This window comes from Dysidea avara, chromosome 2 (assembly GCF_963678975.1).
Source record: "Dysidea avara chromosome 2, odDysAvar1.4, whole genome shotgun sequence".
Lineage (NCBI taxonomy): Eukaryota > Metazoa > Porifera > Demospongiae > Dictyoceratida > Dysideidae > Dysidea > Dysidea avara.
The window spans coordinates 22,310,434-22,334,757 of NC_089273.1; the positions used below are offsets into that span (position 1 = coordinate 22,310,434).

A 24,324-nucleotide genomic window follows, 5' to 3' on the forward strand; every position below is an offset into this window, starting at 1 on the left:
TGTTTTCGTCGACTATGGATGGACTTTACCAAGACCTAACTAGGTAATCTTCCTTGTAGAACGTTATTTTTCGCTACGTGTAATGTGGGTGTGGTCCATATTAGAAACCGTGCATGTTCTTCGTGCTACTGTGGGGTCACCAACTGATTCGAAATCTCGTACACCTTCAATGAAACCCTGCCTGAAATATAAAATCTTATGTTCTAAGTATCGTGATTCTGATTGTATACTCGTTATGGTACCGTAGCTTACACTCAACTGCTCAGTCCTGCACAAAAGTAAGAATGAAATCCAATGTTCCGCTCCGCTTCGAATTTGTATTAAGTGAGTTGTGGAAGCCACACAAAACCAGGAGCTGTGTGAAAGAAGCCTTACAAACCAGGAGATAATCCATACAAACTGCTGAAAAGTAAAAATGGAAACCGATGTTCCGCTCCGCTTCGGATTTGTATTAAGTGAGTTGTGGAAGCCAAACAAAACCAGGAGCTGTAGGAAAGAAGCCACACAAAACCAGGAGAGAAACCATGCATGTGGCAAACTGCTCAAAGGTAAGAATGAAATCTGATGTTCTGCTCCACTTTGGATTAGTATTAAGCCAATTGTGGAAGCCAAACAAAACCAGGAGCTGTGGGAAAGAAGCCATACAAAACCAGGAGATAATCCATACAAACTGCTCAAAAGTAAGAATGAAATCCGATGTTCTGTTCTGCTTTGTATTAAGCGAGTTGTGGAAGCTAAACAAAACCAGGAGCTGTATAGGAAAATGAGAAGCTGCACAAAATCAGAAGAAACCATGTAAACTGCTCCTGCACAAAAATAAGAATGAAATCCGATGTTCCGCTCCGCTTCGGATTTACTTAGCAAACTACAAAAACTTAGCAACACAAACTTCGCAAAACTTCATATTCATAAACTTATAGCAACACACAAACTACAAAGCAACTTAAGCATACAGATGCTCCTGGTTTTGTGGGGTTTCACACCAGATAGGGCTTTGACAGTTTGCTCCTGATTTCTCACGGAATTTCCCCTGAATGATTGACCTTGTTTCCCGGTTTTACAGGGCTTCAGCTGCCTGGTTTTGTATGGTTTCTTTTAATAGTTATGTCTTTGCTTTGCTCCTGGTTTTATATGGCTTCTCAATTTCATGAAGCTTTGCTCCTGCATGAACTTCTATTTCTTTCTCCCACTTTTTTTTGGTGTTTCAGAACTTGTCACTCTACACCAACCTGTAATTTAAAATCAGATTTTGCAGCTCTTGTTCGATTTTGTAAAATCCTTTGAAATCCGTGAAATCTTGAGAAATTTGTTCAAGATTTTGAAATCCGTACTCCTTTTTCGTGAGTTAGTGACCCCTTGGGTGCCACTGAAGGCATAACTTGTGACAACTCGTTTCCATCGTATAAATCCACACAAGCTGCTTCTTCAACACACGTCTTCTTTACACTGCTGTGACGCCATAGGCACTGGCTACTGCTAACCCGGCTCGACATTATTGATCACTGCCGTTTCCCAGCTGTGCCAGATCCAATTAGTCTAGTTTGCAAAAGGAAGCGGTGCAAGCTTCGATTTTTTTTTCAGTATTTCAACAAAAACATGTTCAGTCTTTCGTGATTATTTTAACATTGCACGACGATTTCAGTACCACATATAACCCAATCCCACAATGACTCCACCTATATGCCTATATATATAATGCATAAGTCAGTTAGAGACCACGCCCTCGGATCTTGGTGTATTTAAAAAACCCGAGCAAAAAGATCCTCGTGCTAGGTCTCTAACCTACACGTAATGCTGAAAATTGTATGCACATATTGAAGAAAATTGTATGGCCATAAAACATTATGAGTGGTTAGCTAAAGTTAGGAAAAGTAGGCAAATTTTGTCTACGAAGCCTATTATGCTGTTTTTCGGTTGTATTATGCCGACATTGCCCATTGTGAAAGGCATTCATAATGTGTTCAGGTGTTTGCTTCACTTGTTTTCAAGCTGGCACTCCTCAAAGTGAAGGCTTACCTACTGGGAAGGTTTGTACTGGTTCTGTGCAACCTTTATTTCTCACATACAGGCTGCTTTTAGCATAAGCCACTTTGCTCACGTGGGTGCAAAAAGACAAATAAACAATTATAAATACGTACCTGGTACATACAAACACATACACATTTTTGTGTAAACAATTTCAGCATTATAAATCACCCTGGTTTAAAAATTTGTCTAAGATCCATATTATGGAAAATTTAGATTTCCAACTTTTGCTAAGAATTTAAGTAACTGATTCAATAAACATAAGTGGTATAGGACTTTCCATCTCGAAAAAAATATTTCAAGTAGTTGTAAAAACTAGATTAAGGATTACCTTTGAGACTGGTTATTATAATAACTTTACAAAATGTCCATCCACATAACCTAAACCAGGCATACATGTTTGAAAGCTCAGAACATTCCATATATTTGATGTTTTTACTTGGAAACTTTGACACAATACAACAGGTTTAGCTGGAAAAATTTCAAACTACTAACTAGTTAAGCTACAACCAAATCATTCTGTAGAGAGCAGCTAGACAAATTATCCCTGTAGAGAGCTCAGCTAATAACAAATCAACCAGTAGAAAGTTCAGCTACAAAGAAATCACTCTATAGAGAGTTTAGCTACAACCAAATTCTTGTAGAGAGTTCAACTACACACAAATCATCCTGTAGAGATATTAGCTAGACAAGTAACCCTTAGAGAGTTCAGCTACAACTAAATCATCCTGTAGAGAACAGCTACACACATTAACTCTGTAGAGAGTTCAGCTACAAAGAAATAATATTGTAGAGAGTTCAGCTACAACTATATTCATCCTGTAGAGAGCAGCTAGACAAATCAACCCTGTAGATAGTTCAGCTACAAACATATCACCCTTTAGAGAGATCAGCTAGACAAAGTAACCCTGTAGAGAGTTCAGCTACAAAGAAATAGCAGTGTAGAGATTTCAGCTAGAAACTAGTCACTCTGTAGAGAGATTAGCTAGAAATAACTCACATTTTAGAGAGTTCAGCTACAAACAAATCAAGGATCAGCTAGAAACAAGTGACCCTGTAGAGAGATCAGTTAGAAATAAGCCACCTAGTAGACAGATCAGCTAGAAACAAGTTACCCTGTAGTGACATTAGCCAGAACAAGTCACCCTGTATAGAGTTCAGCTACAAACAAATCACCCTGTTGAGAAATCACCTACAAACAAATCACCATGTTGAGAGATCAGCTACAAATAAATCACACTGTAGAGAGTTCAGCTACAAACAAATCACTCTGTAGAGAGATGAGCTAGACAAAGTAACCCTGTGGAGAGTTCAGCTACAATGAAACAACATTGTAGAGAGTTGACCCACAAACAATTCACTCTGTATAATATAAACAAATCACCCTATAGAGAGATCAGTTACAAACAAATCACCTGTAGAGTTCAGCGTTAAAAGTTACTGTGCTACAAACAAGTCACCCAATAGAGAGGGTGACTGGGTGTCTTGTTTGCAACAGAGCTCTCTAAAAAGTGACTTTTTGCAGCTGAACTCTCTACAAAGTGATTTGTTTGTAGCTTAACTATGTAGAGAGATCAGCTATGAATAATCTGTGTGAGTTCAGCCACAAACAAATCATCTGTATGGAAAAGAGATTTTAGCTTCAATCAAGTCACCCTGTAGAGAGCCCAGCTACAAAATCACCCTGTGGATAGTTCAGGTCACCTTGTAGAAAGTTTAACTACGAACAAATCACCCTGTAGAGATTTCAGCTCCAAACATAACACCCTGTGGAATTTTAGCCACAAGCAAGTCACCCTGCGGAGAGTTTGGCTACAAACAAGTCACCCAGTATGGAGTTCAGCTACAAACAGATCACCCAGTGGAAAGTTCAGCCACTAATAAATCACCATGTAGAGACTTTAGCTACCAACAAGCCATCTTGTAGAGAATTCAGCTGCAACGTGTAGGTTCAGCCACAAACAAGTCAACCCTACAAACAGATCACGCTGTGGAGAGTCTCGCTACAAAACCCACCCAGTAGAGCATTCAGCTACCAACAAGTAACCCTGTAGAAAGTTCAACTATAAAACAATCACTCTGTACACAATTCAGTATTAAACAAGTCACCCAGAAGAGATTTCAGCTATAATAAGTCACACTTTAGAGAGTTCAGCTACAAAAAAAATTACCCTGCAGAGAGTTCAGCTACAAATAAATCAACCTGTGAATACTTCAAGTAACCCTGTATAGAGTTTAGCTACAAACAAGTCACCTGTAGAATTCAACTACAAAAAGACACCCAGTAGAGCTTTCAGCTACAAACAAGTCCCCATGTAGAGATTTCAGCTACAAACAAACACCTTGTGGAGCATTCAGCTAACATGTCACTTTGTATATAATTCAGCTACTCTGTAGAGAGTCCAGCTATATTGGAAGAAGTCATTCTGTAGTGAGTTTAGCTACAAACAAGTTACTATAAAAAGATTTTCTACTGCAAGCTAGTCTACCTGTAGGAAAGAGGACATGTGATAATTTTCATACAGTAATAATTTTTGTAAAAAAAATGTATCATTTTAAAAGAATTTAGTTCTTGATGTCTTCCTCTTTTCTGCAATAACAAAAAAGACAAGTAAAAGAAACTCCAAAGCTGGCCATAAGCCAGCTTTGGAGTATTTATACAACAACATCCAAACTATGAAAATGGTGCAGCCCCCAAAAATCTAGGGTAAAAGAAGATGTGAAATCCAAGGTGGTAGCCAAGAAATGGCTGTGATGGTAGGTTAATGGCAAAAATTTCAATACCAACAACTCAGGTGAATTTGGTGCCAGGAGAAGGCAACAAAATTCACCTGAATTTCTGTTATTAAAACTTTTGCCATTAACCTACCATCACAGTCATTTCTTGGCTGAAACCATTGATTTCACATCTTTTTTACCCTGACTTTATGGGCTGCACCTGTTTTCACAGCTTGGCTGTTTTTGTGTAGGTAATATGACCGGATCTGTGATTCATTATTTCATCATGTAATGCTCTAATATTCATTCACGTAACATGCACATTTTAGTTACTGTAATGTCCTTGTAGTTATGAGCTCTAAATAGAACATTTGTCCATTGGTCTGTCTATTAGCAGTGGTGACTTTTGTCGACTATTATTTAGATATAGATCTAAAGTCAGGAGAGTTTTCGAATATTACTACATCATTGGAACTTTTTTCAATCTTAATCAGCCATCTATATTGGACAAGATTAGCTAACAGAATGCTGATTCCAGTGTGGATGTAACTGTTTAATGTTGTTAGTGTTTGTTAATTATTTGCCAATGCGAGGCGCATTAAATTTGTTTCATCCGTACTGGAACAGGGTGAAAGCTCAAGTGGCTCGAGCTAGGCTAATGCTTTTGATGGAGTTTGCAGTGATGTATTTGTGCTCAGACTATTTCCAATTCTATACCTGAGAAAATAAGGACAAAATATTAAATGATTTGGTCAACTTGGCAAATGTGAAAGGTTTAAAGTGACACACAGTGATATTGAGTCAGCAAAAAGGTATTTTCATGAATACAAACATTGCTTTAATGTTGTGTAAGGGCGTAGGCAGGGGGGGTTCGGATGGTTCGGACGAACCCCCCTTTCAGAGGCAGATTTTTTTATAATTAAAAATAACACCAAATCTTTCAGTCCTGGAGTTCTCCGTAGCTACGCGCTCCTCTGCACTACTCTTAGGGTAACATCACATTAATGCTGAAATCATATCTATTGCATCACGTGATCAATTGCGCACGTGATGCATGGTTGAAATGGCGCGAGTAAATGGCGAAGGACTGTTCAATGGTTGGTTGAGACATGTTACAAGGGAGGAGCTGCTAAACTTATTATACATGTGTAAACTGTGTTGTTGATGTATATTTACCTGATGAATGGTTTGTTTATTTGTTACACGTTGTGGGCACGTAGTCTGGCGGCGCCCACCCCTTCGCATAGAGTAAGGGTCTGGTATGCTTAGTATAGTGGAGTTAATGTTTAGTTACGCTACCACTCACCTACTTATGTGGTCTGTTCCTCAGATCTTCATTCTTCACCTTTAGCAATCCATTGATTGAGGAGGGGGTTTGGTAAGTGCTAGGGGCCTCATCTGCCATGGTATATGGCCTAGGCAAGGTTATGTAATTCCAGCAGGGCCAAAGTAGGAAGTACTTTTGGATTATTGATGCTTGGGTAATGAAAGAGTTTAGAGCAGAGAAGCGTCTCTGTCCTAAACTCTTTACAATAGAGGCAAACGGGAGAACCTAATGGATAAGGCAGATATCCTAAGTAAGGCCCCTTTCTGTCTCAGACTCCTCTAAGGAGAATGGACAAACTGCTTATAGCAGCGGTGGGTGATGTGTTGACCTGCTGGTCACCACTAATTTGTGTCAAATGGCTTTAGCCAGATTGTGACAGCATCAACACCTGTGCGCAGGTGATACAATGGTCAGGGCGTGACTGTTGTTCTCAGAGTTGTCAATATCCACTGTTGAGAGTGGCACTGTCTTAAATAGCATCAACACTTGATAATAGCACTGTGGTCCCTCTATGGTGGTTAGCTGGTTGGTACTCTATAGCTGGGTCATGTTTGATAGTGTTCATGACAGAAAGTGTCTTCTGGCAGATGGGAGAGTGTCTCCTGATAGTGATCTGGATGGGAGAGCGTCTCCGGCTAGCAATCAAATTGGGAGAGCATCTCTAGTTAGCGATATGAATGGGAGAGCGTCTCCTAATACTGATCTGGATGGTAGAGCGTCTTCGGCTAGTGATCTGGTTGAGAGAGCATCTCTAGTTAGCGATTTGGATGGGAAGGTATCTCCTGATACTGATCTGGATGGGAGAGACAAGCAGCTGTTAGCAACACTAATTGGTGTCACGTGGCTTTAGCCAGATTGTGACAGCATCAACACCTGTGCGCAGGTGATACAATAGTCAGAGCATGACCATTGTTCTCAGAGTTGTCACAATCCACTGTTGAGAGTGGCACTGTCTGAAATAGCATCAACACTTGATAGTAGTACTGTGGTCCCTCTATGGTGGTTAGCTAGTTGGTACTCTATAGCTGGGTCATGTTTGATAGTGTTCATGACAGAAAGTGTCTTCTGGTAGATGGAAGAGTGTCTCCTGATAGTGATCTGGATGGGAGAGCATCTCCGGCTAGCAATCTGGTTGGGAGAGCGTCTCTAGTTAGTGATTTGAATGGGAGAGCATCTCCTAATACTGATTTGGATGGGAGAGCATCTTCAGCAGCTAGTGATCTGGTTGAGAGAGCGTCTCTAGTTAGCAATTTGGATGGGGAGACATCTCCTGATACTGATCTGGGTGGGAGAGGCAAGCAGCTGTTAGCAACCTGGTTTCCTGATGACACTCTGAACTAGAGGGCCTGTCTGTGACTGCAGGCAGGATAAAAGAGCATCTCTCCAGACAAAAATTTTAAACTGCGAGCATCCCTCAATAGAAATCTCTACTTGTGGTAGCAGCTGGCATGGTGAAGGAATCCAGTCAGACCTGCAGCTGAAGAACTCACAACAAAATGCATATAATAGCAAATAGTCTTTCATGTAAATGTTTCTGAGTAATTGAATGCAGGCACAGTGAAGTACAGAGTACAACAACATTATGTGTCTACTTGCTCCACTGCTTACACTACAAATGTACATAAGTACCACTATTGACAGTGGAATACTAACTAGAATTGTTATCTGCTGGCATACAATGCCAATTAACATAGAGCACCTGCTTATAGTGAAGTTTGTGAACTGGTAAGTGGGTAGGGACAGGGTGGGGAGATTTCTTACAACAGGTATGAATTACTGCCAACGTGTTCTGCTCACGATGCTGCTCATGCGTTGTTCTTATTAGAGCCCACTGTTGCATGCTAATATTTTGGATACTTGCATGGCCTACGCTTCACAACATTAACTGTGTTTAATAACTTAAACTTTATTTGTACCGGATTACCAAAAACTGGTGCAACCAATCAAAAACGCTCCACGCTTAATCAACGCATTTTTGTGTATGTTACGTCAAAAGAATGAATCAAATGTCCTAACAGTACTGAAAGAAACAAAAGGAGTTAACTAATAAAGAACAAAGAGAAGAAAGTGGGAAGGGCTTTTCGCCTTGTTTGATACGCGAAAAACCCGGGCTACGCTCTGATTTCCTAGGTAGGGAGACATACGTATTCTATAAAAGTAGACCAATCCACTTTTGCCTGTGTAAAGGCGAAGAAAGTTCAATATCTCTGCCACAGTTTTGGGTGAGGCACTTCCGTTAAGACCATTTTCGTAACGTCATTACTTTCAAATTAAATTCCTCTAGAACAACTCAGTGATACTAAGCGTATCGTAATTTGCACAACCGTTGTCATCAAAGTCGATGGTGTCACATGAAAACAAGCCAATCAAATCGAGATTTGAATGGCTATACTTAAACTTGATTGGCTTTTTCAGTCGAATCCATAAAAATATGTGACTACGGTCGTGAAATTCGTGCTACCAGACCCTTACTCTATGCGAAGGGGCGGACGCCCCCAGACTAGTGGGCATGTGATGTCTCGAACATATTGGAGTACAAGCCAAGTGTGAAGTTAATGACCAACAGGAGGACCAGCTGAGAATAATGTATACCTGGAAAGAAGTATTGCCAACTAAGGGACTCGAGTGTGGAGGGCTTCCATGTGCTAGGAAATTGAAGTTGGCTGTCAGTATGCTGTCTGAAAGTGAAGATTAGTTAGTTTTACAATAGGTTTATATAGTTCTATAAGCGGCATAAATAGCAGTGTGTAGGTTTTAGCTAGTTAGATTCACAAACAGCACCTTTTTATACTACTGCCTAAGGGAACATTTTGTGTATGAATTGTTTTCATTCAAACATACATGGTCTAGGGAAGTACCCAGGCCTTCCCCTTAAGACATTCCACTTTAAATCCGAACCCCCTTCAAAAAAATTCTGGCTACGCCCCTGTTGTGGTACGTATATTGATGGCCATCATAGCTACTACCCTGTCTAACCATGGATGTGACATCTCCAAATTTTATAAAGGATACAATACACCTGAGTTAAGCATAAGAAGCACCAACATGTAAATTTGTGTACTGGTATTTACAATTGTACAAATAATGAAAATTGAAAAATAACTTCCTGCCCGCATGCTCTTTTTTTAAAAACTTGGATGGTAACTGTGAATCAATTTTACCTGGCTGTAGGAGGCATATGTATTAGAGCAGGGGTCTGGGGGCAAGCTGCATAGCAATTGATATTCAAACAATAGCAATTGCTCAGTATAATACATAACTAACTCGCCTTTGCAGCACAATGCCAAGAGCATATTAGCCTCCTGGGGATAAACACTAACTTGACTTAAATAGCTCTCTTTCTCTCTGCGATGACTGTTCAATTTTAGCTTCCTAGTCTAAATTGACTTAAATAATTCTCATTCTCTATTGCATGTGATGACTGGTATATTGGAGTGTTTGTTCTATTCAATTTGTTTTGAAATAGGTATTTTCTTGGTTGATATTAACTTCAGTCTTACTACAGACCTTAAGAGACTTGACTATTGTCTATGACCAGACATTCATTAGCTATCTGACTCAATACTAACTTTACGTCATCACAGCCTCCATTGTATTGTATTCCAATAGTCATAGTCATCACATCACATTTTATTGAGAATCACATGATGAGGTGCATTAGATAATATGATTGAAACTCATATAAACTGCTTTGCCATGCCTTGGTACTAGTTGGCACATGACTGCATGTGTCCTATAAAACTCAAACCCACAATGAAAAGTATTCATTCTGAAGAGTATAAATTGTATATAGTAAGACATATTTCTATTCATTTTCAGGAATCATTTCACCATACAAAACAGGTTACCAGACTTTGTGATTGTTATAACTGCAGACAGGGGTGGTTCTAGAAAAAATGCTGACTGGTTTCAAACTTTATGGTAGGGGTAGGGTTCATACAGTAGGGTATTGGTATTAGAACCTACTATATAGTAACTATGAGTAAAAATCACCCTAAAATGTAGAATCTGCTAATTATGCCTATAAAGAGAGATTTACAAGATTGTAATACCTTATAGAGCAGATACAGAAGTTCTGAAATAAAAACGATATAATATTTTTTAGAGTTGCTTAATTGCTTGAAGTTGCATTTTGGATCGTTTTGTGGTGGAGAGAGTAATTTTGATCATTAATAGTTATCTATAAACTGTGCTAGTAGTTAAATACATTATTTAGACTTAAAGTTCATTAAGTGTTTTAATTATTTTTCGATCTCAAAAGCTAACTGGTTTCTGGAAACCGGGGAAACCGTTTTACAACCGTGCCTGGCTGCAGATGTTATACCTATTGTGGTAGAAAATTACCAGATTATGCTGCTAATTATTCTCCATTATGCCAACAGCTTTCATTCCCTATTATGCCAAAAGTTATGCCGGCATAATGTGCAAAACACACAACAAAACACTTCATGTCACTTGCCAAAGTGCATCATATCTATGAACTGATTGGTAGTCATAGCCATTAGCTAACCACATTCCCACAATATGCCCGGGAAATATGCAAGCTAAACCCTGATATGTGCCTTTTTAACACCCACACCAAAATGGTATATGTGACTGAATACGAAAATCACTCATATGCTTGCATTGGTGATTGTAGAAAAAATGTTTTTTTTCTCACCAGCCCTGACAGGTACATGTACAGGTTTTACACCAATGATGGGACAATATGACCTTTAAGAATGTCTATATAGTGGCCAAGGTAATCCTTGTAGAGTTTTCCACTAGATTTTTCACCAGTGTTGCTGTATCATGAGCCCTCAAAAAGGGGTGGAAGGTGGGAGGTGGCAGATGGTAATAGTAACGTACCACAAAACAGCCTGTTAGAGGCAGAAAATAGGCTAAATCTCACAAAACAAACGTCACTCACATGCTCCTTGCTCATTTGTCCAGAGTATTTCAGCCCTTACAACACATCCCCTCATGTTAACAGACCTGTACAGATGTCTGGCATGATACAGGCTGCCAAAAAACTGTCCACCAAAAGCTAACTTGACAAGTTGAAGGCGTGGAAATTGCTAGTGTGATTGTTATATCAGTTTAGGCTCTCGCACTCATATGAGTGATTTCGCAAAATTCAGTCTTGTCTGTATATACGTATGCATAATACACTTTTGAATACAGTTTAATGTATACCTGGTTTAAGTCTTCTGTCAGTATGTTTCACCTTTTCACTGTCATTATTAAGATTTTCATCATTTTCGTTTGATGTTATTGTATTTGTAATCTTTTGAAACCATTCAGTGATCCAGCCAGACCAAACAAGTGAAAGAAGAAATAATGAAATGGGGATTAAAACAGGGACAACCAAGCTGATTTCATTTTCATCTATAGTCACCAATAATACTGGAATGATTATAAGCATAGTCAATTGAATGAAAAATGCCAAAGTCTCCAAAACACTTAACACCCAAACACAGCTTTTTGGCTTTGCAATGGTTTCAGGTTTGCCTTCTTGACAACAAAGGGGCAAACATTTTTTAATATAGTTACTCCTTCTTAATTTATGAATCAAGTATCTTCCAGTAGGAAAGCAAAAGCAGCCATTTAGAAGTACAATGGTTAATTCAGGAGGTATCTTGCAAGCAACACCAAATACAAATAAGCAAAGTGCAGCAACTTCTACACAGCTTCTAGCAAATTCCTAAAACAACAAAAAGAAAGGTAATAAATAACTATCTGCTTAAAGATACCGTTGCATTGTATAATGTATACTGTAATATGAAATCTATACCAAAACTTGCAAGAATTGTTGAAAAAGACAAAGAATATCATTAATTTTTGTCTACTTGAAATTAATTAGTACACAATGGCCTATAATTGTGCCTAAGTCATAGTTACTCATAATTTTTTTGAACAATCTCTTATCCTCCTTCCACCACCCTCATTCACCTGATACAGTCAACAGCGAGTTTAATAAAACTATCTACAACAGGCTGTTGGCTCTTTGTACAGTAGATGGTCTGGAAGGCAAAGAGTTGTAGCAAAACCTGTCACAGTGAAAATTTGGTAAACATACCATAGGCATTTTAACTTGGCCCAGAGACAGTACAGTCATATACTATCTAATCAAAAACAGCCAAGCTGTAAAAAACGGTGTGGCCCCTAAAAGTCCATGGTGAAAAAAGATGTGAAATCCAAGGTGGCAGCCAAGAAATGGCTGTGATGGTAGGTTAATGGTAAAAATTTTAATAACGACAATTCATGTGAATTTGTGTTTCGAATTCATTGTCGTTATTAAACTTTTTACCACATTAACCTACCATCACAGCCATTTCTTGGCAGCCACTTTGGATTTCACATCTTTTTCACCATGGCCTTTTAGAGGCCGCACCTTTTTTTACAGCTTGGCTGTTTTCAGGGCTGGAGCCCAGAGATTTTGAGTGGTCAGGACATTCATGGACTGCAATGGAGGTCATAGTCATGCACACTACATTTTATTGATTTGAAATTTAAATCACATTATCTACTGTAATGTTTTTGTGTGTGCTAGCTACAGCATGCATTAACATGCTAAGCTAAGGAAGTCTGGGGACATGCTCCCTGGGAATATTTTTGAAAATACATGTTCTGAAATGGCATCTGGAAGCTATTTTACATACACGGTCTCTTTCGGGTTTTTTTACACCAAGAATATATCCAGGTAATTTTGAGCTACTGTATACCAATTAATTCAATTTAATATGTAGCTAGTAGCTAATTTTACTTTCATGATACAAAGTGAGTTTAGTTTTTTTGAGATACAGAAGCAATTTTGATTGTAATTGTTAATGCATAACATGCATTATGAATTAGCCTATTGTGCAATTCTATGCAGATGGTTCACTAGAAAGTAGCTAATTTAAAGACAATTAAAATGGATATAATGGCTTATATCAACCAGTGTAATAAGAGTATTGATATTGTATACTGAATGCTCTATTAGACACTCACGATGACTGTTCTATTAGAGTATAATGTGATGACTGCTCTATTAGAGTATCTCAATCTTTTTGCAAATTCAAGTGGCTGAAAAGTGGTCCGGCATCCAGCCCTGGCTGTTTTTGATTAGATATCACTTCTTTTTGTATTTATATACCCCAAAGCCGGCCATAGGCTGACATTGGGACTTTTTAAACCTATCTTTTTTCTTTACCACAGGAAGAATAAGACAAAACAGATTTTTAATACTTCATGCCTAATCCATGTCTTAATGGTGGAAACTGTGTAAATATCACTGGTGGCTACATGTGTAATTGTGTAGCAGGATTTACCGGTGTTAACTGTACTACAGATATTGATGATTGTGATCTTGATCCTTGTGATAATAATGGAACTTGTATTGATGAAGTTAATGGCTACACGTGCAATTGTAGAGCAGGAGTTACTGCATCAGCAAATTTTTAGCTCAGATTTGATTGTTGCTAATATCAAGAGACAGCAAAGATGATATACATCTCAATGCATTGGCAATAGTTTTAAGAGTTGGCACAATTTTGCTAAATGACTGTAGTTCAAACACACAATGTATTATGATTTTGTTGCTATGAAATACTTTATCCAGTTCAATGGCAGTCATTTTGACTATAAAACTGTAACTAACCTCAAAATAAGACAAACACTTATTGTTTTGTAAGACTTTGAAAACTGCAACAAGGCTAGCAGCATCAATGAGATATGTTGAGATGCCTCAGTTTTACATTTGCTCTAATTACTTGCACAAAAGTGTCTGCATTTACAATTGTATTCCCACTGATCTTTAGGTGACAGTATTTCATTCAATATTGACATACTAGACTGTAGTATGCTTATCTGATAAACCCATTCAAAATTTGAAGAAATCCAGACTCTGATAAGTAGCAATATGATAAATCAATGTATTCTAACTGTGAGTGATCAACAATTGATGCTATGATACCTTCTGTAGAAGGTGTGATGATGTTTGAGCTCAAATTCAGGCATTTCAATGCAGATTTTTGTCTAGCAGCTGAAAGTATAATTGAACTTGTATCTGGTCTTAAGCAGTTGTGAAGGTACAACTGACTTATTGCATGATTACTATAAATAACATCTCCAATCTTTGTGGCTGCCTGTTGTGTGATGCAGTTGTTGCCGAGTACACTAAAGAATTGATTTTTACCAATGCATCAGCTATTGCTACAACCGCATGATCTTGTAAACTGCAATCATTTAAATTTAAATGTTCCAACATGTTATTGCTGATAACTGAAGCTATTTCACCAGCAGATATAGTGTCTATTATATTAAAACTCATATCCAAATACTATACAACATTGGAATACCTTGACATATCAAATTGTAGAAACTAGACTGCTATCTTTACTTGCTTCAGTTCAAAATACTATTTTCTTACAACATTTATGCCGAAATTTATGCTTAAATTCAACTAAGGTTACTACACAATTGGTAGAGGCAATGGCAGAAATTCTTTGCAATAGTTATAAATATATGAATTATCTCAGTTAGCAAAAATGTGAATCGTCAGCATCTCAAATAAAATTTTTTGCTAAAGTGCTTTAAAAAGTGTCAAGTCTTGCTGAACTCACTACACGGTGATTTGTTTGTAGTTGATCTCTCTCCAGGGTGATTTGATTATAGCTGAACTCTCTGCAGGGTGATTTTCTTGCAACTGAATTCCCTATATTGTGTCTAGTTTCTAGGTGATCTCTCTACAGAGTGATTTGTTTGTAGCTGAACTCTCTACATGGTGATTTGTTTCTAGCTGATATCTCTACAGGATGGTTTCTTTGTCACTGAACTCTCAACAAGGTGAGTTGTTTCTAGCTGATCTCTCTACAGGGTAATTTGTTTCTAGCTGATCTCTGGTTTCTTTGTCACTGAACTCTCTACAAGGTGATTTGTTTCTAGCTGATCTCTCTACAAGGTGACTTCCTCTAGCTGATCTTTCTACAGGTTGATTTGTTTGTAGCTGAACTCTCTACAGGGTGATTTGTTTGCAGCTGAACTCTCTACAGGGTGCTAGCTGATCTCTCTACAGGATGGTTTCTTTGTCACTGACTCTCTACAAGGTGACTTGTTTCTAGCTGATCTCTCTATAAGGTGACTTCCTCTAGCTGATCTCTCGACAGTGAGGGTGACTTGTATATCTAGTTGAACTATCTACAGGATGATCTGTTTGTAGCTGAAATCTCTACAGGGTGACTTGTTTCTAGCTGATCTCTCTATAGGGTAACTTGTTTCAAGCTGAACTCTCTACAGAGTGGGTTCTTTATAGCTGAACTCCCTACATGGTGCATGACTTCTTCTAGCTGATCTCTCTATAGGGTGATTTGTTTGTAGCTGAACTCTCTACAGGGTTATTTTTTTGCAGCTGTACTTTATGCAGGGTGATTTGTTTGTGGCTGAACTCTCTACAGGATGGTTTCTTTGTAGCTGAATTCTCTACAAGGTGACTTGCTTCTAGCTAATCTCTCTAGATTGTGACTTCTTCTAGCTAATCTCTCTATAGGGTGATTTGTTTGTAGCTGTAATCTCTTGTTTCAAACTGAAGGTTAACTTGTTGTAGCTGAACTCTCTACAGGATAGTTTCTTTGTAGCTGAACTCTCTACAGAGTGATTTTTTTTGTAGCTGAACTCTATATAGGGTGATTTGTTTGTACCTGAACTTTCTACAGGGTGATTTGTATATAGCTGAACATTCTGCAGGGTGATTTGTTTGTAGTTGATCTCTCTACAGAGTTTCCAGCTGAGATCTCTACAGGGTGACTTCGAGCTCTCTCTTGTATCTAGCTGATCTCTCTACAGAGTAACTTGTTTGTATAGTTGAACTCTTTACAGGGTGGCTTTGTGGTTGCTGAACTCTCTACATGGTGACTTGTTTGTAGCAAACTTCTCTACAGATTGACTTGTTTGTAGCTGAATTCTCTTCAGAGTGACTTACTTTTAGCTGAACATTGTATAAACTATAAAGTGACTTGTCTGTAGCCGAACTCTCTACAGGGTTACTTGTTTGCAGCTTATCTCTATAGGGCCACTTGTTTGTATAGATGAACTCTCTACAGGGTAGTTTCTTTGTAGCTGAACTCTCTACACAGTGACTTGTTTATAGCTGATCCCTCTTCAGTGTGACTTGTAATGTTCTGAATCACTACAGCAATATATTTGTAGCTGAACTCTTTATAGGGTGACTTGCTTCTTGCTGAACTGTCTATAAGATTAACTGTTTGCAGCTGAACTCTCTACAGAATAACTTGCAATGTAATACAATTCTATAATGGAGTAAATAAATTAGCTGAACGCTCTATTAGGGTGACTGTTCTATTAGAGTATCTCGATCTCTGATTTGCTACACAGAGTTGGCTTTCGAATCATAACTCAGTGGTTTGTAATCTGATTCTTCTGTACCACAGCAAGGACTTTCTATGAAGATTATCCCAGCTATACACCGATTTTCAGCTCATTGCTCTAAGTAAGGATTTCCAACTAAATTAAAAAGTTTACATTCCTTAAATTCTTTGGTATGGCAAATATTGTGCATTCTTTTAGAATCGTTTTAATGCAAACCTCACCTCAATCGGTGGTTCCAATCAATAGATACAAGCAAAAGAAGTTGGTAGAGCGGTGATTTTTGTGTACGACATTTTTAGGGCTTTTCTGTACATTAGCATGGCACCAGGCACAATATCCAAAGTGTCATAACTTTTAACAGGAATCTTTTGATAACATGAAATTTTCACCACGTAACTACTCAATGTAGTAAAATGTATGAGGTAAGTAAAACCTTTCTAAAGTGACCGATTCTCTGTAGAATGACCAGTTGTAATATTTAATGGTTGAGTTAGTAATTTGCTAAGATTAATGCATCCTGTCACACAATATCACTAGTTAATTATCTCTAAATGTAAGTGCAGTACCTGTATATAATTAATACTGCACAGAATATGACCTTTGGCATCACAGGTCATAGTTAACAATTACTTCGTAAAAACATGACAATCAGATTGCAACGTACATGATCAGTAATGTTCAATGCTATGGCAAGGTAGCATTTTTAAGATACTACTTCACTTTATATGCGACACTAAATGTATGGAGAATACTATTATTGTTATATAATATGATGACATCACTACTTAATAAAGAACAACAATAAGCTGTTTCTGACAAGAATTTACAACCATTGCAGCTACAAAATAATTAACAATAACAGCAGTAGTATATCAGAATATTACAACAGGTAGTTGAGAAACTTTACAAGGTATGTATCATGTGCCTAACATTGATTTTTTTTTAAAGTTATGCATGATGTTGCATGCTATAATGCTATTCCTCACAACACAACAAACTGCTTACTGTTAAACTATACTTGGACTGATGCGGATGGGTGTCTTGAACACCAGGGTGGTTGTTACGCAGGATTCTTAACAGTACTAGATGGTGGTATACCTTTTTACAAGACATATTTTCGTCGTGGGCGACCGGAAAACATCTCTTCACCAAAAAAACGGATAGTAAATTCAAAATCAGTATGTCCACTTCGCCCAGGATGACTTTTTTCAGCCTCACAGGTCACAGAAACTCGCGGAAAACTTGATAACTTATGACAACAAGTGGTGCCGTAAAATCCCGTACTTTTCCATACATTACATCGTACAGATTTTTTGTATGGGCTTCCTATGAGGAATTTTAATTTTAGAACTTTGATTTCGCATATTTCAATAAATACTGGATGAAATTTAATTCGGTAAATTGCGTTACGAAGTACGAAGCATTGGCTATCACATAATAGAACAGCAGCTCGTAAAACATTTATTGAATAGTTGTATTTTGATTAGCAAAAGTATATGTGAAAAATCAGGAGGTTGGAAATCGCTACTCTAAGCGGTTTGCCTAGTAGGCGTGAAAACTAATACTTTTTTATTCATAAAAAATCGATTGCATAATTGTGACACAGGTTGGGTTTTGTGTCATATCTCCATGGCCTTTATCTCGATTCCTTTCAAACCACCAAAAGGCATTCCTACGATGGTTACTCCATCTACAGAGCAATTTTCAACTCATTCCATGAAGCGGTTTACCCTGTAGACGTGACAACAAATCGATCTTGTTTTATGCGAATAATCAGTCATAACTCCTGAACCATTTATCGGATGTACACCACATTTGATGCTAGGATTCGCCTTTGGACTCCCTTTCTGTGAGTCAAATTTCAAGGCGATCGGAGTACGCATTTGCGTGTTATAGCAATTTTTGCAAGTGTGCGAAAACATGAAGAAAAAAAAATGAAAAAATATCGAAGCTTTAGCAGCTCGTATCTCGGAAATGGCTGGAGCGATTTCCTTCAAACTTGGAATGTAGACTCCCCTGGCTGGCGGGAAACTCTGTAGGAAAAATTTGGTTCCAATTGGATAAGGAATCACCGAGATACAAAGGTGTGAAAATGACATTTTCTTTCTTCCTGTCAATATACTCACGGTGTGGCGCGCCGCTTCTTGGGCCGCACGACACACTATCGTTTGTCTTGATCCTGTCAATATACTCACGGTGTGGCGCGCCGCTTCTTGGGCCGCACGACACACTATCGTTTGTTTTGATCCTGTCAATATACTCACGGTGTGGCGCGCCAGCTTCTTGGGCCGCACGACACACTATCGTTTGTCTTGATCCTGTAACTAAATCCTCTACATGGTGTTATGCAACAACTTGTCCTATACTGTATAATTATGTATTAGCTATGTTCTATACCATATGCGTATTTTGTACCATACGCGTATGGTACATACCATGTGCGTATGGTACATACCATGTGCGTATGGTACATACCATGTGCGTATACACATACGGTACAACCATACGTGTATGGTACGGAAAATCATACCATCTGAGTATAGGCTACATATAGCTATAGCTAACTTGCTTTGCATATAATATCAAGCAGAAAGTTTTTGTACTGCCTATGCTGGATGGCACTCTGCTTTCATTTCTTTTCGGGAAAGAGGGAGGGGGAAGGGGCTAGTCTCGCTTAGCAGTGGTTTCTGTAATTCAGTGAAGATCGAACTAGCTAGGTATATACCTCTATAGAGCAATCATAGTTTGGTCTGATTAGCTATTCTATTCTCTAGATCTGAGATCAGTGTATTTTGCTTTACTGTAATTAAGATATAATTTGCTTTACTGCATGATGCAAACCTACACTGTTAAAACTGATGTGGTCATAGCACACTTAACCAGCAGCACATCCTTGGGGTGCAGGCACACTTTCAGGATACAGTGTGTGAAGCACACAAGACAAGCAGTGTGACCGTATATTGGTGTACATGGCATCCTTTATCATCAGTTAGAGGTAGTATAGGATGTATAGAAAAGCATCAATTTTATTGAATTTATGTGCTATAAATAAACTTATTTTGTGCTAAGTCAGTACACAGACACACTACAATAAAATGTGTATTTGTGCATAATTATGTGGTATACTCTAAATGTGCTGTACATAGCATGCACTCCTGGGTGTATGTGATATGTAGGAGATGATTGTCCACATTTGTCCATTAGTTAGCAAATGTGAACCATCATCTCCTACACATCACATACTCCACTGAAGTATGTGATGTGTGTGTGTGATATGCACAAAAACACATTTTATTGTAGTGACAGTTCAAGTCGGTGAACAAAGCCAGTATGTTTGTATCAATAAAGTAACCAATTTGCATTAACCAATAAATTATTATATGTTTTTAAAAATATATAGTTGTTTGTGTGCTGCTGTGAATTTTCGTGTGAATTAATTTTACGCAGTTAATTTTAAGGCTACTTATGATGGGAGGGCAAAAGGTGTTGATGATGAGGCAACCAGCACTTTTCATGGTAGGGCAAATGCCTACCCATGCCCACCCCTAGTTACGCCTATGGTTACAGCCCTACAAAGTAGCAACAACAGAAAAATCGATTTGTACAACAAGTATAGGAAAAATAAATTACAGCATTGTAACTTACCAACGGATTGAGGTACGGAGCTAAATTTTCACCATAGTGTTCACCACGAACAGGGGAATCAGTTACTGGGTAAGTTTTTCCTTTACTCGCCCTTCTTCACTGTATACAAAGGTGAAATATGTGAAGAAAAATCGATCGCATACGATCGCTTCGACATTACCTAAACAAGCGATCATAACTTATGTATCCTTGGGTCTACTGCACCGAAACCAAGATTTTCTATCCAGGTTTGTATTGTTAGTCCCTTCCTTCACTAAGAAAGTGGGGCTTACAAAATTTACGGATTTTTTTCAATAATATGTATATGCAAGGTTTTCGTATGGTAAATTTAGACTTGGGCGATTATGTCCCTTTTTTGCAGATCCGGTCACAAATAGTAACTAGCACAATGAGAATTAGCTTCTCCTGCAAAATAAAATAGCTCATGCACATGCACATAGTATTGAATTCTATTCAGTGTTGCATGCAGTTATGTGATCTATAATATACACAGCAGTGGCGGTTACAGGGGGGTTGCAATGGTTTCAGCTGAAACCCCATCTGAAAATAGCGCGTGCCCCAAATTTATTGACGAGTCGTTGTGTCAGTGATAAAATTGCCACGTGTGTTATAGAAGGATTCTCAACTGGCAAAAATCTTCATCTTTAGCTTTTGAAATCACAACTATAACGTTCTACAGCAGGTTGTGACCTTTTTTTCTTTTTGGTCTTCGACTTACAGAGGCTGAAGTTGAGTAGAATCTGAAACTCCCTCTGAAAATTTCTAGATTCACCACTGCACAGCTATTAATTACACTGATGAGCATACAGTCATGCAGTGCATGCATTTGATTTGACAAAGTTAGTAACAGTAAACCAGAACTAATACGTACCTACACTCCTTCTTTCCCTCCACCATCCAACTTTGGAACACCCTCCCAGAACATATTGTTACATCACCAGACTTGGACAAATTCAAAGCACTTTTAGAAAATTACTTATTTAACTAATCACTCTCATGTTTACATGTACCATAATATTCAATTCTGAGTCCTGTACATTACAAATAAATAAATAAATAAATAATTTATGTAAGTCAGCGTTGAAACCGGGTCACTACTGCTGACCCGGATGACCCACTGACCCAGATTAATTAAAGCCGAGGCGTGCGATAAGAACTATGTTTCGGCGAGCGAGACTACGTTTTGAGTGTTCGATTCGGGTTGAGTAAACGAGTAGCTATGCGATAACTAAGCCGGTAAGTTTATAATTCAGTGGGTTTGGGTGCCACGTAGCTATTGTGAGTTTACAGACAGCAATTGGGTGTGGCTTCGTCCATGCATACCTAGTATTACAATTTCCCGATATATTGAAGTGGTTGTGACTCACAAAAGTGTTTTGTGAGCCACAACCACTTTACTGTTACTCTAAAGGAGCATGTGTTACTCCTTTAGAGTAATAGTAACTCTCCAGGAGTGTTAAATCCTGCTGCAAACTACACTGTTAAAATGAAGAGTAACCACAACTCTTAAAAGAGTTTTCAGTGTAGGGAGGATTTAACACTCCTGGAGAGTTACTATTACTTTAAAGGAGTAACACATGCTCTGAAGGTGGTGTCACTTACTCTTCAAAGTAATGATTTATATTCTCTTCAGAGTGTTGGTTATTCTCCAGGGGTGTTAAATCCTCCCTACACTGGGAACTCTTTAGAGTGGTGGTTACTCTTCATTTTTAGACTATATCCACCCTAAAAACACCTTCGCTGTAAAAAAAGGTGCGCCCAAGACACTACAAGTACCTGGAACCCAATGTAAAAAATAAAAAGAAAAAACAGCTCAGCTGAAGTGAAAAGTAACTGGTAACTTAAAGAGCTGATATCTGAAGTGGCCATGAATACAATTACTAAAGTTTAATCCATGCAAGAACACCTTGGCTATAATACAGGTGTGCACATGAAAGTAACTGGCAACTGAAATGGCTGATATCTGAAGCGGCCATGAATACAATTACTAAAGTTTAATCCATGCAAGAACACCTTGGCTATAATACAGGTGTGTACATGAAAGTAACTGGCAACTGAAATGGCTGATATCTGAAGCGGCCAAGAATGAATGGTAATATACAACTAATTCAAAAATTTAACACTGAACCTTTATAATTCAGCTGTGTTCTATATTCACTCTTGCTGAATTGTAAAGTAATTTCTTTTAACTCTAATTGGCTGGTAATTTGGCTGGTAATTCCCTTTTTAATAGTCAGTATAATAGAGCAAAAAAAGGCTGCTAAATTAACAGCCAATTAGAGTTAAAAGAAATTACTTTATGATGCAGCAAGAGTGAATATAGAACACAGCTGAATTACAAAGGTTCAGTGTTAAAATTTTGAATTAGTTTTATACGACCATTCATTCTTGGCCGCTTCAGATATCAGCCATTTCAGTTGCCAGTTACTTTCGTGTACACACCTGTTTTATAGCCAAGGTGTTCTTGCATGGATTAAACTTTAGTAATTGTATTCTTGGCCGCTTCAGATATCAGCTCTTTAAGTTACCAGTTACTTTTCACTTCAGCTGAGCTGTTTTTTCTTTTTATTTTTTACATTGGGTTCCAGGTACTTGTAGTTTCTTGGGTGCACCTTTTTTACAGCGAAGGTGTTTTTGGGGTGGATATCACTCATTTTTGTCAGTGATAGACTCTACATTTGGTTTAAAAAGTAATTTTTTTGGAAATGAGCAATTAACATTAATGCAGAATATTATCTTGGAGAGTCAGTAAAATCCATATATAATAATGATTGTTTCATAAAACTGTAAATTCGGAAGTATATGAATTTACAGTGTAGTATGACTGTTCTATTAGAGTAAATCTATCTAATCCAAAACAGCCAAGCTGTAAAAAAGTGTGCGGCCCTCAAAAAGGCTATGGTGAAAAAAGATGTGAAATCCAAGGTGGCGGCCAAGAAATGGCTGTGATGGTAGGTTAATGGTAAAAATTTTAATAACGACAATTCAGGTGAATTTTGGTGCCGCTTGGTCAATTGGCACAAAATTCACCTGAATTGTCGTTATTAAAATTTTTACTATTAACCTACCATCACAGCCATTTCTTGGCCGCCACCTTGGATTTCACATCTTTTTTCACCATAGCCTTTTTGAGGGCCGCACACTTTTTTTACAGCTTGGCTGTTTTGGATTAGATTTCACTTCTTTTTGTATTTGTATATCCCAAAGCTAAAGCCGGCCTATATGGCCTGCTTTGGGACTTTTTTAACCTATCTTTTTTCTTACCACAGGAAGAAGTAAAGATGAAGCAGATGTACCTTAAATATTTCTGATTTTATCAGTAAATGTATAAATTATATATATATAATACATATATTTATTACAGAACTGTCCATAGTGGTTTCTGTGTAACTGAACACTCTTCAAGGTAACTTCTTCTAGCTGATCTCTCTACAGGCTTATTTGTTTGTAGCTGAACTATCAACAAGGTAACTTCTTCTAGCTGTTCTCTCTACAGGGTGATTTATTTGTAGCTGGATTCTGTACAGGTGATTTTTTTGCTGCTGAGCTCTTTACAGAATGGTTTCTTTGTAGCTGAACTCTCTACAAGGTAACTTCTTCTAACTGATCTCTCTACAGGGAGATTTGTTTGTAGCTGAACTCTCTACAGGTGATTTGTTTGCAGCTGAACTATCTAGATGATGGTTTCTTTGTAGCTGAACTCTCTACAAGGTAATTTCTTCTAGCTGAACTGTCTACATGGCGGTTTCTTTGTAGCTGAACTCTCTACAAGATAACTTCCTCTAACTGATCTTTCTACAGGGCAATTTGTTTGTGGCAGAATTTTCTGCAGGGTGATTTCTTTGCAGCTGAACTCTCTACATGGTGGTTTCTTTTTACTGTAGCTGAACTCTCTACAAGGTAATTTCTTTTAGCTGATCTCTCTACAGGGTGATTTGTTTGTAGCTGAATTCTATACAAGTGATTTGTTTGCAGCTGAGCTCTTTACAGAATGGCTTCTTTGTAGCTAAACTCTCTACAAGGTAACTTCTTCTAGCTGAACTCCCTACATGGTGGTTTCTTTGTAGCTGAACTCTCTACAGGTGATTTGTTTGCAGCTGAACTCTCCACATGATGGTTTCTTTAAATTTGTAGCTGAACTATCTACATTGTGGTTTCTTTGTAGCTGAACCCTACAAGGTAATTTCTTCTAGCTGAATTATCTCTTTCTATAGTTGCATGAATTCCCTACAAGGTAACTTCTTCTAGCTGATCTCTCTACA

The 24,324-nt window shown here is 38.0% G+C and overlaps 1 protein-coding gene across 1 annotated transcript in view; it reads right to left on the minus strand.

Moving 5' to 3' along the window:
- The window catches only part of LOC136246869 (chitin synthase chs-2-like), an 81,048-nt gene that overhangs the window by 45,330 nt on the left and 11,394 nt on the right, over positions 1-24,324 (minus strand). Inside the window, exon 2 of the mRNA XM_066038474.1 lies at positions 11,246-11,753. Coding sequence (XP_065894546.1) covers positions 11,246-11,753 — 508 coding nt within the window. The remainder of the gene's footprint in view (positions 1-11,245; positions 11,754-24,324) is intronic.